The sequence below is a fragment of the Mauremys mutica genome, chromosome 4 (assembly GCF_020497125.1).
Source record: "Mauremys mutica isolate MM-2020 ecotype Southern chromosome 4, ASM2049712v1, whole genome shotgun sequence".
Lineage (NCBI taxonomy): Eukaryota > Metazoa > Chordata > Testudines > Geoemydidae > Mauremys > Mauremys mutica.
This window is the reverse complement of record NC_059075.1, coordinates 58,091,185-58,109,905: the sequence shown is the minus strand read 5'-3', so window position 1 is coordinate 58,109,905 and position 18,721 is coordinate 58,091,185. Positions and strand designations below refer to the sequence as shown.

The following is an 18,721-nucleotide window of genomic DNA, read 5'->3' as shown; positions in this document are numbered from 1 at the left end:
ACTTTGCTTTGGTAGCATTCTGAAACAATGCTAAGTGCAGCCAAAATAACTACTGTTTCATAAAGTATTCAGTTTTGTCACCCCTTATCTGCTGAATATTTCAGTAGAGTACAGGACATGTTCTTCGATGCACAGACATTTAAAGATTCACAAAACAATGAGAATGGGGATTCACAGTGTTCCTTTTTGAATGTAGTGCACTATGCATCATAATTGCCAACATTTTAAAAACAAATTAGGAAGATTCCGTGAAGAAGCCAGTGTTTGGGGAACCATCAGGAGAACTGAGAGTAGGAGTGGGGTTGGTGAGTTGAGGGTATCTGGAGGAGGCAGGAGGGGAAGATGTAGTTAGAGGAGCTTGGGGAGACACAAGGGGAGTATTGGTGAAAAGAGGTTTGGGGGTGCCAGGGCTTAGATTAAAGAGCTAGATAGAAGGGAGGTTGTGTGGTTGAGAGATTTGGTGAGAGAGAGGAGAGCAGTCACTAGATTTTGGTAGAGATGGGAAGAGGGTTAGACTGCACATAGAAAGGAGATGGCTAGTTTGGAGGGGAGTCAGGAGGACAACTGGTTCTGGTCTGGGCAAGGGAAGACTAAAAGAGGAGTTGCTCTGTATAGCAACTTCTCTGCTCTAAGTAAACAGTTAGTGGTTCGAGATATTTCACTCCCTGCCTCCTCCTTCCCTCTATTTAAAAGACTAGCAACTCAAGCCAAATATGGGAGAAATAGTACAGAATACTATGGGCTGGCTGGAATAGTGGCTGCAGGGAAGGGCTAAACAACTGCCTTGCACCATGGCACTGGCTTGTGGGTCCCCAGCCACTCTGCACTCTATCTGCATATAGTTCAAATACTCAGACTTTATACTGGTGGATTTAATCATAACAAATAAATAACTTGTACTAGTAGGTTTGGGGCACGCTGCAAAAATACACAGCAAACTATTACACATTGCCATGTGTTTTATATTCAACAGCAGCAAAGAGTCCTGTGGCACCTTATAGATTTGCAGATGTATTGGAGCATGAGCTTTTGTGGGTGAATACCACATGCATCTGATGAAGTGGATATTCACCCATGAAAGCTCATGCTCCAATACATCTGTAAGTCTATAAGGTGCCACTGGACTCTTTGCTGCTTTTACAGATCCAGATTAACACGGCTACCCCTCTGATACTTGATATTCAACAGCATAATTCTCAGATGAAATACACATTTTCAAAGTGGGGCACAGGTGTTGCATACATATGTTCCATGAAATAACAGTCTGTTGTAATGTTGAAATGCCCTTAATATTTGCATTACTTTGAGCAATTTAGCACCAATACTGCCCATCAATAGCCTGGGGTGGTGTTAAAGTGTATTTTGAGGAGGGGATAAATAAAAATGTTGTGACCACTATTTTAAAAAAATCTATTTTATACTTTTGAAATAAAACTCCGTGGGTAATATTAATTCATGAAATAATGCTCATTGTAGTTAATGGTGTTATTCCAGGGATGAATTTGGTTGCTTGTATTTAGGACACTAGTAAAATTGTTCTGGTTTTGAACTACAAGGAACCTTCTCACCTTGCACAGTCTACACAATGGCCATTCGTAATTGTAGTGTCTGTGCTCAACAAGCACTGGGGCTGCTCCTTTTGTGCATCCCTAAGGGCACATAATGCTGCAAAGTGTGGTGGTGGAGAGGGAAAAGGTGCATCCATAGCCCCAACCTCACTCCATATGTATTGGAGCATGAGCTTTCGTGGGTGAATGCATGCATCCGACGAAGTGGGTATTCACCCATGAAAGCTCATGCTCCAATACGTCTGTGATTATGTTGTGTAGGGGTCACTGTGGTTGCGAGGGGCTTGGTATGGATGTGTTGTGCAGGAATCACTGTGGTTGTGAGGGGTTTGGGTGGTTGTGTTGTGCAGGGCTGGGTTCAGGGTGGTTATTTTTGGGGGGTGTCACTGGTTGCGAGGGGCTCGGGGTGGTTGTGTGGTGGTGGGCTTGGCGTGATTGTGTCGTGCGGGGGTCACCGTGGCTGTGAAGGCCGCTTGTGCTATGCGGTGTTGCGCACGTGTTGCTGTTGTTGGGAAGGATTTGAGGGGGCCGGAGCGTTGCCCCGTCCCGCTGGGAGCGGACCAGGCGCCTCTCTTTCGGGCCTGCCCGGTGGCTGTTTCCGGAGGCGGGGACCGGCGCGGCACGGGCCAGGCCGGCTCTCGGCCGCACACGCGGCGGGAGGAGAGCAGCTGCCGGGCCATGCAGGCGGAGCGCGGAGGAGGAGGCGGCGGCCGGCCCCGGCGGGGAGGCTGCAGGCAGGGCAGGAGGAGGCCCGGCGGCGGGGACAGAGCAGCGGAAGGCGGCGGGGACGGACCCAGGCGAGGAGGCGGGGGCCGCGGAAGAGGCGGCGCTCATGGGCACGGAGGAGGCGGGGGCCGAGGCAGGCGAGACCCTCGGGGCAGGGGGGCAGCGTCTCCCCTCCCTGCTCGCTACCACAGGCGGGTAAGAGGGAGCAGATACCGCGGCCTAGTCCGCCCCGGGAACGGGCTGCTGCAGCTACCACAGCAGGCAAAGGCCCCGCTCGGCCCCTGCCTGCTGCTCCCTTCCCAGGACGCGCCCTCCTCGCTGACTAGGCGCCGCTGCGCCCCCAGCTGCAGGCTGGGCTGCGAGGGGCCCCTTGCAGAAGGGGAGGCGTAGCACCCCCCTCTCCCCAGCAGTGCTGGGTCTGCAAATTACCCCGGGGCTGGACTCCCCCGAGCGTGTTTTGTGACTGGGAGACTCCGGGGAGGGGACACACTGTGCACCGCTTGAAATGCAGATTTGGATTTCGTGGCGTGAATCCATCTGTAGTGTGACGCTGGAAAATGCCGCTTTCAAGAACACGTTGGTTTGGCAGAGTGGGAGGAGGGAGGCACCGACTATACTGGCACCAGTGATTAGCTGCGAGGACGTTGTGCCCTCTCCGTCATATCACACGTCACCCACCCCTTTGACGTAAATTCTGCTTATGACGTTGTGCTGTAATTTTGGGATCAATGGTTCAGTATTTCTGGTTCTTATACTGTGGTTCTTCATCATGCTGTCTGGTTAATCTCCTAGGGTATGGCTACACTGGCGATTTGCAGCGCTGGAAAGCCTCCACCAGCGCTGCAATTAGTAAGTGGCCACACCTGCAGGGCACTTCCAGCGCTGCAACTCCCTGGCTGCAGCGCTGGCCGTACACCTCACTCAGCATGGGGAATAAGGATTCCAGCGCTGGTGCTGCAGCGCTGGTCATCAAGTGTGGCCACACACCAGCGCTGTGATTGGCCTCCAGGGAATAAGGTGTATCCCAGAATGCTTTTATAAATTACTCTCTTTGTTTTGTTATGCAGCCTTTCTTTGTTTTGTTGTGAACGAGCTCCGATCGGAGCTCCGTTCTGTACCTGGCTGTAAACAATCAAATGAGAGGCAGGCAGGGAGGGAGAGTGAATGAAACAGAACGGAGCCGTTTGAACTGCTTATCTAAAAAAACAAACACTGATCACAGCAAACAGGAGCTATCTATACCTGGCTGTGAACGATCAAATGAGAGGCAGGCAGGAAGAGTGAATGAAACAGAACGGAGCCGATCGCTCCGTTGAACTGCTTATCTAAAAAAACAAACACTGATCACAGCAAACAGGCAGGCTGTTTGCAATTAGAGTTAAGACTAAGGGCTCATGAACATTTTGTGATTTTTCCAATCCAGGAAGCTAACACTCAGTGTTGGCTCCAAAAATCCACTCTCTCTATCTTCCCCGCTCCCTGTCACAGTACACCACCCTCCACCCCCCTCTTTTGAAAAGCACGTTGGTGCACTTGAATGCTGGGATAGCTGCCCATAATGCAGCACTCCCAACAGCGCTGCAAATGCTCCAAATGTGGCCACACACCAGCGCTGGTAGCTGTGAGTGTGGCCACACACCAGCGCTGCTCCTACACAGCTGGATGACCAGCGCTGCAAACTACCAGCGCTGCAAACCGTAAGTGTAGCCATACCCCTAGTTAAATTGTGAGTGAGCCCCTGACTACACTAGTATTCTGGTACCATGGGGAGCCAGGTGTAGATAGAGCATCTGCTTCTATTGTTTCTGATTACACTCTGAGCCCTTAGATGATGTTATGATTTAAAATGTTGGTGTCAGTTGGTGTATCACCTGTGTTAGGGACCCACCATTGCTTATGCTGGCATATGGCCTTAACCCCAGTCCTGCAATGTAACACACAAATGGATCTTTGTGCAGAATGAGGGCCATAAAGTATAAAATGAAATTCTTGGTTGGTGCCATTACTTAAAATGTAATCACTAATAATTTCATTTGTATACAATATAAACTTCCATGGTGATACATACATAAAAATGAGTGGACTTTCTTTTTTGAATATTAAGTTTTGTTTTCAACCCTGGGGCATACAAATGTAGGTGGAATAAAAGCACTGTGCAGTACCTGCAATAATTGAGAAAACCAATAGCTTTGGCTTATTTTGTGCTGAATCTTGCAAGAGTACAGACAACATGAAATAGGAGGTAAAGTCCTAAAGCGTTTTGACGTCTACTGCAGAGAATATAACAAAGGTAACTGCCCCATGATAGGCCTTGTCTACAGGGGAAAGCACTTGCAAAATTTATTTAATTCAGTTAGTTGAAGCTATTTGTGTGTGGGAGGTGTGTGAGCGCATGCATGTGTGTGGCCTTTAAATAACAATTTCAACCTTTGTATTATTTCTTTTTGTATCTGGATATTTTTATATATATATTCTAGTATTGTTGATTATTTACAGACAGTTTTTCTAACTTTAAAAGGGAACAGTCAACCTAAAATCACATTTCTGTATGAATTTTTTAACCTGATATTTTTGGAAGTAGCCCCTGAAAGTTTACTATAACTAAGAGAACAGAGAGAGTTTCTTAGTTCTCTATTTTCTCAGATTGTTTACTTAGTGTATTTGACAATATTTTCACTATTTTATTGATAGTTATACTTTGTATCAAGTGCACTAGCATGATGACATCACCTTTATCCATGGCTGAGAATATAATGAACAGTGTCTTTTAAGAGCCCAGTAGTCCTCGGTGTCTTCCCCAGGCTCTTTAAGAGAGTGTTTAATAATAAGGCATGGTCTGCACTTAAAAATTAGATTGACCTTGCTGTGTCACTCAGGGCTGTGAAAAATTTCATGCTTTGAGTGCCATAGTTAAGTTGACTGAACCCCAGGTGCAGACACAGCTTCCGTTGACCTAGCTACCACCTTTTGGAGAGGTGAACTAACTACATGGATGGAAAAACCCTTCTGTCAATGGAGGAAGCGTCTCCACTACAGCACTGTAGCTGTGCCACTGTAGCGTAGCTGTGGCCTAAGGCTTTGTCTTCAGTAGAGAAATTCGATGTTAACCATGGTGCGCTCTCCTAACACACCTTATATTTGCTCACAGAAGTACTCCCAATGGTGTATGTGTGTGCCAACTGTAGTTTGGATTAGACTTACTTCCAGCAAGACTAACCACTGTCAGTATCCTCTATGTTATTCTGTTACATCAGTGCCAGTGGGACTGAGATGGATCGTGTGATAGCACCAACAGTGCAAACAGTGCTCCCAGAGCTATCCCATAATTTCCCTGTCTATGTGCTTGGAACTGGCAGTTCCCCTTTGGGTACTTTGAAGACCTTGAACCAGGCCTGATCCTTCAACCAGCTCCTGTAGCTCCCTGGGACTTGTGGGGAGGGAAGATCTTGTCCTGTTGGCTCTTAGTTTGCTAGAATCCACAGAAGTACTAGGAATATCTGCCTCCTCCAATCCCTTCTGCTCCTACCAGGTCACTCTAGATGCTCCTTGGGACCCATGGAGGAGCCCTGGGGAGAGAAGACTATACTCTCCATTCCAACCATCCTGGTCCTGGTCAGGCATTTTGGGAGAGCTTTCCTGTTAGGATTAGAACCATTTTAACACAGTAGATCTTGAACCTGAACTACCTGATGTTCCTTAAAAATAATTTCAGACCTGTATTCTTACACAGAGTTTAAAAATACATCACAAAGTCAGAACATAAATCCCTTGCTTAGAAAACTATTGAAGGTAAGCTATTTAATATTTGAATCCCTGAAGTCTCTGTTGTATTATGCCTGCAATTATGGTAAACCTAGATGAGATCTATTAAGATTATGTCAAATTAAATTGAAGTCAGATTTTTTGGTCTGCTCAGCCTACTTCCATGCAGATGAGAGATGAAATGCAAATAAAATTACAGGCAAACAGAGACTAGCAATTCAGTAAACCTATAATAAAGCACACTTTTATGAACAAAATTGTTTTATATGCTGAGAAACATGTAAAATCTGCTTTTCTAGCAATTAGCATGCAGCATTTAATCATTTGCTATATTATCAGTAATATCATTAGTCAGCTGGATTGACTTGAAAACTGTTATTTAGTCACAATGTTATATGCTTTTAACATCTTAATTATTAGAAGATGGAGAACATTAAGCCGCTAGAGTCCGTGCCCTCACTTAATGTTTATATAACCAGCTGTGCCACTTTTGAATTCTGTAAAGGCCCACTAATTCTGTCAAGGTCCAAAATTCAGTTTCCCATTCTGTGGATATTAGCATTGAAGGGGATAACAAACATTCACAGAGTGCTAATTGTTATGAATATTGGAGCCATTCATACAGTCTGATCTGCATGGCTGGAAAGCTGTACCTGCGAAGGCCTAATGACAACAAACATGAAATAGGAGGCAAAGTCTTAAAGCTTTTTGACATCTACTGCAGAGAATATAACAAAGGTAACTGCCGCACGATAGGGTTTTTCTACAGGGGAAAGCGCTTGCAAAATAAGGAGGGATGTGAATTTCAATGCAACAGCTATTCTGTACTAATCCCCCATGTGGACAGTCTTGTTCTACTTATTTATGAGGGGACACTCAGGAAACTTAAGGTGAATCAAGTAAAGGAGTGACGTCAATAAAGTTAAAGTGCAACTATGTAAAGCACTTCACTTCTGAATGAGAGCAGCCACATGGAGGTTTAAGATGCTTTAACTTATGAGCACTGATGTCACACTATTAGTAGATTCATCTTAAGTTTCCTGAGTGTCCCTGTGTAGACATGGCTTTAAGGTTCTCTTTATTCAGAAGGAGCGTCTACAAGGGGAACTTTTGTGGAATAGCTGATTCTGGGCTATTTCCCCATGTAAGCAGGTCCTTAAACTGTAATGTAAATCTCTAACACTGTTTTGTAATAATGTTTTCCTGTCTGAAATGCAAACAAAAACCATGTTAAAACACCGATGCCCCACACTGTGTCAGTCGTTGATTAGGCATGGTTAGTCTCCGGGCTTGTCTACATGGGACATTCAGGAAATTTAAGTCCAGTTAACATATGGTGTGAAGTTAATGTACATAAAGCACATTAAACCTCTCTGTGGATGCTCTAATTGAGAAGTAAAATGGCGAAAGGGCATGTCTACACTTAAAAGTTAGGGCTTGTCTATACTTACATTTTATAGCACTCTTAACTTGCTGGCTCAGGGTTGTGAAAAATCACCCCTCTGAGCACAGCAAGTCTGAGCGCTTTAAAGCGTTAGTGTAGACAGGCTGTGAGCACTGGGAGCCGCACTCCCAGCTCTCGGAGCTAATCCCCTCATGGAGGTGGATTACGAGGAGCTCTGAGAGAGCTCTCTTCCAGCACTCGCACATGACCACACTTGCATTTCAAAGCGCTGCTGTGGGAGCATTCCCATGGCAGCGCTTTGAAGTTTCCAGTGTAGACATACCCTTAGGTCTTATTTACATTGCCATTTTACAGCACTGCAACTTTCTCGCTCTGGGGAGTGAAAAAATACCCCCTCGAGCGCTGCAAGTTTCAGCGCTGTAAAGTGGCAGTGTAGACAGTGCACCAGTGCTGGTAGCCCTGCTCCCAGCGAGTGTAGCTACTCCCCTCAAGGGGGTGGGTTGTTTCTTTTGCAGCATGTTCTCTCCCAGTGCTGGTGCCACAACTACACAGCAACATTAAAGTGCTGTTGTGGTGTGAAAAAACACCCCTCAGTGATGCAAGTTTCAGCGCTATAAAGTGGCAGTGTAGATAATGCTACAGTGCTGGAAGCTGTTCCCCTCGCAGAGGTCGTTTTATTACAGCGCTGGAAGACCTGGGTTTTATTACAGCACTGGAGCTGTGACTACACAGCCATGTTAAAGTGCTGCCACATACCCTTATTCTGGAATAAGTATCTACACATGGAGTTATTCAGGATTGGGGTTTTTTTTTTTTTTTTTTTAAAGACAAATCCTTAGTTTGCTGTAGTTTAATCCTCTGAATGAGAGCATCCACGCAGGATTTTAATGCACTTTAATTTATGTGTAATAAGATGAATTAACGAGTTGTAAAGTTAACTTTCCTGAATGGACCTGTGTAGAGAAGCCCTCAGCGTATGTCTGTGTCACAGAGCCTATACCAGCATAGCCAAATTGATATAGCCCCCTATTGTAGACACAACCTACATCAACAGAAGGAGTTTTTCTTTGGGTGTGGGAACACCACTTCCACAAATGATGATACCTATATTGACAGAAGCGGTCCTCTGTCAGTATAGCAGTGTTTATTCTGGGTTTTTTGTTGGCATAGCTATGTCAGTGAGTGGGGTGTTTTTTCCACATCCCTGACAAACACAGCCATGCCACAACGTAACTTTTAAATGTAGATCAAGTCTCAGTGTAGGTTGACCCGCAACAGATGTTTTGTGTTAGTTTCTAGTAAATCTCTGTACCAAAAGCAACTGAGGCTTCGTCTAGACCAGAGGTTGGCAACCTTTCAGAAGTGGTGTGCCGAGTCTTCATTTATTCACTCTAATTTAAGGTTTCGCGTGCCAGTAATACATTCTAACAGTTTTAGAAGGTCTCTTTCTATAAGTTTATAATATATAACTAAACAATTGTGTGTAAAGTAAATAAGGTTTTTAAAATGTTGTTTAAGAATCCTCATTTAAAATTAAATTAAAATACAGAGCCCCCCCGGGGTGGTGGCCAGGACCCAGGCAGTGTGAGTGCCACTGAAAATCAGCTCACGTGCCGCAGGTTGTCTACCCCTGGTCTAGACGTAAAGTTTAAATCGATATAGCTACATTGCTCAGGAGTGTGAAAAATCCACAAGCCTGACCGATATAGCTGTGCCAACTTAACCCCAAGTGTAGATGCAGTTAAGTTGGTTGAAGTATGCTTTGATCACTCTAGCTACTGTTGTTAGGGGAGGTGGTGTTCCTACACTGATGGAAAACCCCCTTCCATTCGTGTAGGCTTCAGCCATACTAGAGGGTTATGCCAACACAGCGTGACACAGTCATGCTGGTATTGTCTCCTATGTGTAGACATGGTATTAGAATGGAAACATTTTAACTTTTGAGATCTGGAGTTCAGGATTCTGCTTTTCCCTTGGAAGCTTTGATGGTATCAGAGGCATCAGAGAAGCATGTTTTTTGTCCAGGCTTGCAAGAGAAACTTGCAACTTGAACTCTAGAATAGTGAAGGAGAAAATAACTTTAAAATATTTAGTTTTAAAATACAAATGTATTTTGTTAATTTTGTCTCTCTCTCTCTATATATATTTGTGTTACTGATTTACATCTCAACCATTTTTGTGTGTTTTTTTTTAAAGTATTTTGATCAGTTTTTCTTTTCTTTTTTTAAAAATGTGATTTATGTATTATCAATGCACCTCTCTGAAGTATCTGGACACTTTATTAAGGAATTGACACAATTGCTGTGTCATTCTTTTAGAAAATAAGCCTAGAATCACTCAAGTTAGAACACCATGAGAAACAGTGTGACTAATGTCTGACATTCTTCCTTGGGGAGGGGGAAAAAATGGGGACTGACAACCAAATGGTTGAGACAGGCTCTGGGGCAGTTGGTTTGCCTAATGTCATATTTCATTGCAGGTGTGGGTCATATTGGATAATTCTATGTTGCTTGCTCTATTAAACCATCTAATTTATGTTAAAAATAAATGGAACACATTTGCAGTTACTTTTTCCTTTCTGTCTGTAAATTAGAAATTATAGTACATCAAGTACTAATTTTTCTATGAACTCAGCATAATGTTTGTCTCCATTTGTATCCTGTATAAGTCCTTTATCTTAATATTCTAGACAGTTTTGTATTTTATTCCATGTTCTACCATGAAGTTTTTCTACTTTTATCTTTGTCATAGTCTGCCTATACAGAAAAAAGCAAATCCTTTCTGAAACTCTGAATAAATGATATATAGTTTTCTTTTGATAATTATCTTGACTGGATGCTCCTCAGGCAGCATCAAAAAGCTTTAGGGCTTGCCTTCTAATTCTATATTTTTTGTCATTACATTTGTAACATAATGTAGTGAGTGTGCTTTCTAACTTCCATATCTTTTTCTCACTGCTGAGTGACACATCAGACATGTTTTGTGAAGCCTGCTGATTCAGTGTAGCTGGAAGTACCTGGTCTGTTGTGACTTTGCTTTTCTGGCAGCTAGGGAGAGGTCAGAGTGCATTTTTTATGTTCTGAATGGTGGAAGCTGAATGGATAGATGAGTTGCTTGCTTTCTTACTCCCTTTCCTGTGGTTAGCCTCTTGATGGCATCAAATTCACTTCAGTCTCAAACTGGAACTTCATTATCTCTGTGTATTTTATTTAAAGATATAACGTTGGTCTAAATTAATATCTAATGTTATCAGCCTAAGGTAAATTCTGTCTAGTCAATAAAACTTGGCTTGAACCTTTTGTAGCTTGATCAATACTTTTTGCTTCTCTAACCTTGCAGTCATTGTAAACAGGAGGTGGAGGGTGGCATATGGTATATTTTGCTCTTAGAGTCTTTGTAATAGCCAGAAGGACTGCTCACACAAATAGGAATGCAGAATTGGGCCCATATTAAGTGATGCTTCTATTCAGCAAAAACTCTCAATAGGAATATAAAATATACATACATGAAGTCAGTGGAAGTTGTGCCTGAGTAAGAAATATTGAATAGTTCCCTTCAATATTAATTAAAGAATTTACAAATCATAAAATCGATTTTTATATTAATTTCTGTCTGCAGCATTGCAACTAATCAGATGACTACTCTGTCACAGTTACAGGGCTAACTGCACCTTTGTCCCCTTGCTAGGTGTCTCTGAGTGCACTCCATCAGGTGTCAGGCCTTGTGCCTTTACATTGGGCCATTGTCTACAGATGTTCTTAGTAAATGAGTCTACTAGCTTTGGCACCTATGGCTCTTTCTTTTGGGAGCCTATGACCAGTCATATTGTGACCAAACAGCTTCTAAAGCAAAGTTTTGTTTAATGTTAACAGTTGGACAAAGCATTTAGAGATAAAGGATTTTTAAACAGCAGTCTGCACCGTCTATCTTACCTATAGACTTATCTTCAGGGGACGCTAATCTAGGCAGGTGTAAGTTCTTACCTCTGTCAGTCTGAATGGCTCCCCCAAAACAACTTCCCTCCAGAAAGAGAATCTCTTTTTATCCAGCCAGAGATGTCTTGTCCTTGTCTGTTCCTGTTTTTTTCCCTGCTTGTCCACACCAATTTGGAAGGCTGCATAGGAAGTTGAGCCAGTCTCCTCAGAGTGAGTGGCTCTGCCATTGTGCTGTAACAGCCCTCAAGCATTTACCATAGGTGGCTTATCTTAAGTCATTGTTTTCCCATTCTGCTTATTTTTCCGAACAACCTTTAACCCAATATAGTCATACAGTGAAGATCCCAATAACACGTCAACATACAATATTAATAAATTATTACAGAACTGCTGTAAGTCCATCACATAGTCTTTTTCTAATCCAAGTAAGAAAAGTTATTTCCCTCCCCCCCCCTTTACATCTTTGGTTCTGTCTTTGCACTTCTACTATCTTGCTTCTGCTGTTCTGAACAGTTTTGTCTCTGTATTTCTCCCCGGGTATCTCTGGTAGTTTCTTTAATTTATAAGCAGATATGCTTAGAGGGCATCCTGAAATTCTGGGAACTTTTAAAGGTGTCCTCATTTAAGTTGCCTATATTTTTAACTCTAAAAGAGGGAAAATTATTTTGAAGGATTTTATATAAACCATTAACACTCTTCAGTTTATATTATAAAGGGGGGCATTATTTGGAAGAAACTGTATATTGATACTTGTTTTAAGTATTTAAGAGAACTTCATTCCAAGACTTCTTACAAGAACTTAACAGCACATTTCATTAGAAAAAGTAAGTGTAAGTTGAGAGAATAGAATTAAAGGTCAGAGAATTTTCCATTATACCATTTTTCTGTACTACTCAGCTTAAAATACAGCATTCTGACTGCCAAGAAAACAGCATTAGTCATGAACAGCAGGTGGGGTAGGTAGTCTAACCTTTCTGTTTTATGCTGATCATATCCTGTATTTGTGTGTATGACTGCCGTAGTTATTCAGAAATAGGTGATAGTTGACCATTTAAAATAAATAGTGTACAGGTAAGTGCTTCAAAACATAAAAACAATGTGGGAATATATTTCTCATCTCACTTTGTGGTATTTTCCATAGTGTGCAACAGACCAAAATTTGAATGTTCATCTTCAGCTGGATTCTTAGGGACTGTAGCTGCAATCCTTACCACAGGAAAAACTCAGTAGGAATATTACCTGTACAAGGACCAGGGGAAACTTGCTTGCCTTATTCACGTGTAGTCATCCCCAGTGAAGTCCATGGAACTATTCAAGTAAGCCAAATGGGATTTTGTCAGTAGTCTTGCTAAGGGAACAGAAAACTAACTTTGTAAAATGGTTATCAAAAGTTGTACGTTCCTTGTGGTTCAGAAATCTTTATCCCAGAATATTCTAATTTGGCTAAAAATCAGTCTTATTTTTCATCCTGGGAATTTTAAGTGGGTTCATAGTTCTGTGTAAATGGACTGCTAATGTGAGATTGCTTCCATTTCCCATTTCCTCACAAAAGTAAATGAGTGATGGGAACAGTATTATTGCTTTTCAGCCCTACATAATCTAATCATGTTGTTCTTTAGTAGTCCTTAGTAGGACCCCATGAGAAATACTGGAATGAATATTTCTGACTGTTTTAAAAACAGCAAAGTAATTCATGCCTGTATAAATCTATCTTATGGAATGAGGGGCTCCCAGTTTTTCCCCTCCACTTTTATGTGTGGTATTCCTTTGCATTTGTATGTGCGTCTGTCTTCTTATTTATTGCTTTAAAAATGCCACCTGGTATAAGAATGAGGCTTCACTGTTTCTGTTGGTAGACCTCAATAACAGAACCTTGCCAGTGAAATCGGTACATTCAGTGGAGTGTGTGAGAACCTTGCCTCAAGGTTACTGCAGTTCTGCTTCTATTCCTGCCTTTCCCCAGAGGATAGCTATAGAAAGATTCTCTTTAACCCTGGGGTGGCCAGACTTTTTTGATTTGTAGGATTGCACAGGGATGAGAGATTGAGATTCTGGGTCACAACTGTCCCTGGGCTACTTCTCTTATGTTGCCAACATGTTGCATTGCTTTAAGCTTATTCTTACTGCCTGAACATTGTAGCTTTACCCATATTCTCTTTTGGGGATGTATCACTCAGTTACTGCTGCTTTGGGTTCTTCAACTTATTCCTGTCCCTATTAATTCATAGCAACAATGGGAACTCATGGAAGTAACTGAAACTGAAGTGATATTATACTCCCTTTTTCTTTCTCCTTAACAGCAATCTTTAGCAAGAGTGCAAAAAATAAATGGCCCCTAAGAGGTGGATTAAAAATGAATACATAGAAGTACAATTGTTAGAACTGTGGTCCATAAAGAAAGTTACAGCTTGGGGCTCTGATCCTCAAATGGATCTATGTGGGCAGCATCTTACATGTGAGCGATGCCCTGTTGACTTCTTCGAATGATTACAAGAGGCTGTTCGTACAGAGTCAGTTGCAGGATCAGGGCCTAATTGTGCAACAACTTTGATAGTATAGGATTGTGAGACTTTCTGTGGACAGATGGCAATGCAAAATGGTGTTTTGTCAAGGCATTTCTAGTACATTCATCACTAATTTATCACAGCACCAATAAGCTTACATAAAGAATGTATTCTCTACCTTTTCCCTCATTTTACCCCAAGGTCAGTGTGTGTGGATTGTAAAAGTATTTTAATTATATTTTTAGTTTTTTGACTTCAGGGAAATGGTGCTGAGTCACTCTTTAGGGTTCTTTTGGTGGAAAAAGCTTTGTGATGAAGTCAGTCTTGCAAAGAATGCAGTTTTGAACACTATGCTGAAATGAACGGGGAGCCAGATGAAACTGTGGTCTTAAAAAGCATATGTGAAGTAGCCACTCCTCAAAGATAAATGTATGTTGGTTTTTTTTTTTAAATTTTAACTAACTCAAGTTACCAAACTTCTTTTTAAAAGCAGAGGTACTTTTTGTTTGAGCACATAGAAAGGCATTTGAATACATCTTCTGTACTTTTTTTGTCCTTGAATAGCTGAAAAACCGCTGAACTAAAATGCTGGTTTGCTGATTCCTGATATACCATATCTAGTTTAAGAACAATGGTATAGCTGTTTTATAAACACTGGAGATATTATGATGTATAGTGGAATTGTTCACACCACCCCATAACAATAGTATTGCAAATATTCCTGTAGAATACATTGAGCCAGAGATAGTGATGTGTGTTTTTACAAATGCCCAAGATAGATGGGAACCATCCAGATCATCCTCTAGAGATTTAAACCAGTGGTTCTCAAACTACTGTACTGGTGACCCTTTTCATGTAGCAAGTGAAATTTGTGCGATTCCCCCCTTATACATTAAAAACACTTGTTTATATATTTAACCCCATTATAAATGCTGGAGGCAAAGCAGGGTTTAGGGTGGAGGCTGACAGTTAGCGACTCCCAATGTAATAACCTTGCAACCCCCTCAGGGGTCCTGACCCCCAGTTTGAGAACCCCTGATTTAAACAGATTTGGGAACTGGCCTAGCTTGCCAGTAACTTATTTTTCAGTCATTTCAGGTCATATTTTCTGTAGCTGCAGTGATTCTTCTTGGGGGGAAAGTATAATAGAACCTCAGAGTTAGGAACACCTCGGGAATGGAGGTCATTCATAACTCTGAAATGTTCATAACTCTGAACAAAAAGTTATGTTGTTCTTTCAAAAGTTTACAGCTGAACATTGATTTAATTGAGCGTTGAAACTTTACTATGCAGAAGAAAAAATGCAGCTTTTCACTTAATTGAAATGAAACAAGCACAGAAATAGTTTATTTACATTATCAAATCTTTTTTTAAACTTTCCCCCTTTTTAGTACTTTACATTTAACATAGTAGTGTATTGTTTGCCTTTTTTTTTTAATGTCTCTGCTGCTGGCTGTTTGCATTCTTCTGGTTCCAAATAAGGTGTGTGGTTGATCAGTCAGTTTGTAATTCTGGTGTTCATAACTCTGAGCTTCCATTGCTCTAAAACCTATTCATTATAGTGGAACCCATCCTTCAGTTCGTATTCATATTACTAGTCCCATTTAAGTTCACCTACTACAGGCATTTTTAAAATAGGGGAGTGGGAAAATAATCTCTCCCCCTTGAAGTCAGTGGGATGTCTCAAACAAGAAAAAACTCTAGGGTCAGGCTGAGTGTGTGTGTGTGAATGTTGAAGACCATTAATGTTTTGATAGAGCAAAAGATTTCAGGAAGATGAACTTTTTGTTTTCTTTCAACAATCAAGTTGGGACTTGTTTCAAAGTATCTCTTTCTCTTTCTTTATATAGAGAATCCCTTAGAACAGGGGTAGGCAACCTATGGCATGGGTGCCGAAGGCGGCACGCGAGCTGATTTTCAGTGGCACTCACCCTGCCCGGGTCCTGGCCACCGGTCCAGGAGGGCTCTGCATTTTAATTTAATTTTAAATGAAGCTTCTTAAACATTTTTAAAACCTTATTTACTTTACATACAACAGTAGTTTAGTTATATATTATAGACTTCTAGAAAGAGACCTTCTAAAAATGTTCAAATGTATTACCGGCGCGCGAAACCTTAACTTAGAGTGAATAACTGAAGATTCGGCACACCGTTTCTGGAAGGTTGCCGACCCCTGACTTAGAACATACTTATTTAGAGAAGATACCTTTTCTCCACTTCAGCACATTCTGGCTCTTGTGAGCCTAAAATGATCAGTCCTGATGTCCAAAATTCATGAGGCAGTCTCCTGGACTTCATACAGCTTTCAGAAATTCCCATACTGTATAACCAAGATTAAAAGCTTTCTGCCTGGTATCTGTCCTTTCAGCTGCCCTTTTTTCTAATTAAACTTCTTTTTTTGCTTTGGTAAATCTCTCTAAAGGTCACAGATGGAGCAAGCAAGTGGAGAGGATTACTCTTTGTTGCAGGGAGATATCTATATCTATATACCTTCATGAAAGAACCTCTCTCAAGGCATTTTTTACTTTCTGTAAAACTCATTTGCTTTTTCTTATTTCCCTCATCTTGATAAAAGTCTGTAATGAGAGGAGAGATTGTGCTAGAAGAGAGAGATGTGGTGTTATGTGGGCTAGGTGGCCCATAAAAAGGGAAGTAAATTATTCCTGTTAATGAGAGGCAGTACTTAAAGGTCACTGAGGGAGCCTCACCCATGGATGTCTGAAACTGTACAAATGCCAATAAGAAATGAATGTCAAATAACTATGAACACCCTCACCACCAATAATGCATTACTGCTCTTCCAAAAATATTTTCTTATCCACTTTTCAGTTTTATAATTGTGGCATTAAATCTCTGTAGATTTAGTTCTCAGCAGTACTGTTTGTTGTTGTTTTATCTGCATCCTAGTGCTACTATGCAAATACAAATGAAAGGCAGTGCAAGGCACAGAGAAACAGCTTAAAGATAGAGAAAAGTCAGGATGTTTTGTCTACAGACCTAATAGACTTAGTCAGGCAAAGGCTGAGAAGAACAAAGCACAAATGCAAGAGGAGGTGCAAACGCCCACGTTAACTTGTCTGAGGTGTCTGATAAAAATTGCAGTTGAATGACTTTTACAAATGGTTAGTTTCTAATGAATAATTAATGATTAATTGGAAGGGAAATGAGCTTATCTACACAATGTGAAACCCTGAAAGGAGGACATATAATGGAGGGTGGTTTAATGTCAGTGACAGCAAACTAGATTGATGGTTTCTCCAGAAGTGATTGATTGATTTCTCGCCCTATTGTATCCTTTGTCGCTAAATGCAGACAACATAATTTATGATGCTGAACAATTTTATCAAACAAGATGCACTATTTCTGGTTTCTATATCTCAGAATATATAGTAGGACTATTGTTATGTCTGCCAACCTACATTAGAAACAACATGTGGCTTACAGAGTTGCTGCCACTTTGATATTGCTTGTAAAAAGAAAAGTATTGGTGGTGGTGGGTGAGAACTGGGAGGCGGCTATTCCAGGCGTAGGAACAGCATGATCCCACTCAGCTGCATGTTGTTGTAATAGGAGATGAAGAGCAGTAAGGCAAAAGGACTTGATAGCGCAGGGAAGGTGGGTTGAGTAGGGAAAAATGAGAGCAGAGAGCTAAGTTGTGTAAGATTGTGTTGGAATTAAGGGTACAAAACACTTGATTTTAAGTAGTACAAGGATTCTTGGAGTGGTAGTGAAGTGCTCAGAGCAGGAAGGTTATGTTTGCAGTACACTTTGGGTAGGTTGAAGATAGGAGATAAAGTTGCAGAATGAGAGTTTAGAGAGCTAAGAGAGACTGAGTACCGAACTCTGAGAGACACAGTATATAAGGGGAGTAGGCAACCTAACTACAGATGTTGCTGCCAAGCACTTTCTCTTGTGGCTGCATATCAGAATCCTTGAATATGCCACTACAGCAGCAGAGCATACCATACTATACCGGGAACCTATGGGAGAAGAGTGAGCTCCGCTACTTTTGCGGCAACTATGGAGTGGGTGGGGAGACAGCAGTGTTTGGGCTTCCCCTCACCAACCAACCCTTAGACTGAGCATGTCACCCCAACGGCCAGTCCCTTTCTCCTCTGGGGCCACTGTATGATGTAGGAGCTTCTGACCTCTCTGGACTGGGATGAGAACCCCCAGAGCAAGGACAAATATAAATAATAATGTGGCCCTTTGGTCCAAGCAGTTAGCCAATATTTTGGGTCTTGCCAGGTTGTTTCCAGTAGGAGAAATTGAAGATATGATTTGGGTATTACTTCAGAGCAAGCCTGTTTATTTACAAAGAATGTATGTAAACTCCTCTTTTCCTGAGCACAGTAGAAACGGACAATATGAGGCATTTGCCTTGTTCAGAAATCAAAGTCTGTCATTTCAGCAAGTGCTGTGCCCAAAGGAAGCTCTGTCTTTTAGCTTCCTCAGAGGACCACATGACACTGCTGCTTTCTCTGTCTGCTGGCTTTCTTCTTACTTTCTGGTTCTCTGTTTCACTCATACCCCCCTCCAGCTGAAACCAATAAGTGCTCCAGCCCCAGTGTTTGCATCAATCTCCATGAACCCCTTTGTGCCACATTGTGACGAAGTGGGACTGTTCGTACTGGGGGCTGGGTACAGATCCTAAGTATCTAGCAGCAAAAGGCCATGCAGCCAAATGCCTGAAGCTCTGTCTCCTAGCAACTGATGGCCGGGCCCCTCCCTGCAAAGGTGCATCTAAAGGTGTTGGAGACAAAGGGGTCAGGTGACCTTCTAGCCCGGGAAAGAGGCTGAGCAGAGAGGAGGGGCCGGAAG

General features: G+C 42.0%; 1 protein-coding gene across 1 annotated transcript in view; it reads left to right on the top strand.

The window, feature by feature from the left end:
• Nucleotides 1-2,087: 2,087 nt before the first annotated feature.
• Nucleotides 2,088-18,721, top strand: part of AVEN (apoptosis and caspase activation inhibitor) — a 201,043-nt gene continuing 184,409 nt past the window's right edge. The window contains exon 1 of the mRNA XM_045013233.1: nt 2,088-2,489. Coding sequence (XP_044869168.1) covers nt 2,247-2,489 — 243 coding nt within the window. The 5' untranslated portion in view covers nt 2,088-2,246. The remainder of the gene's footprint in view (nt 2,490-18,721) is intronic.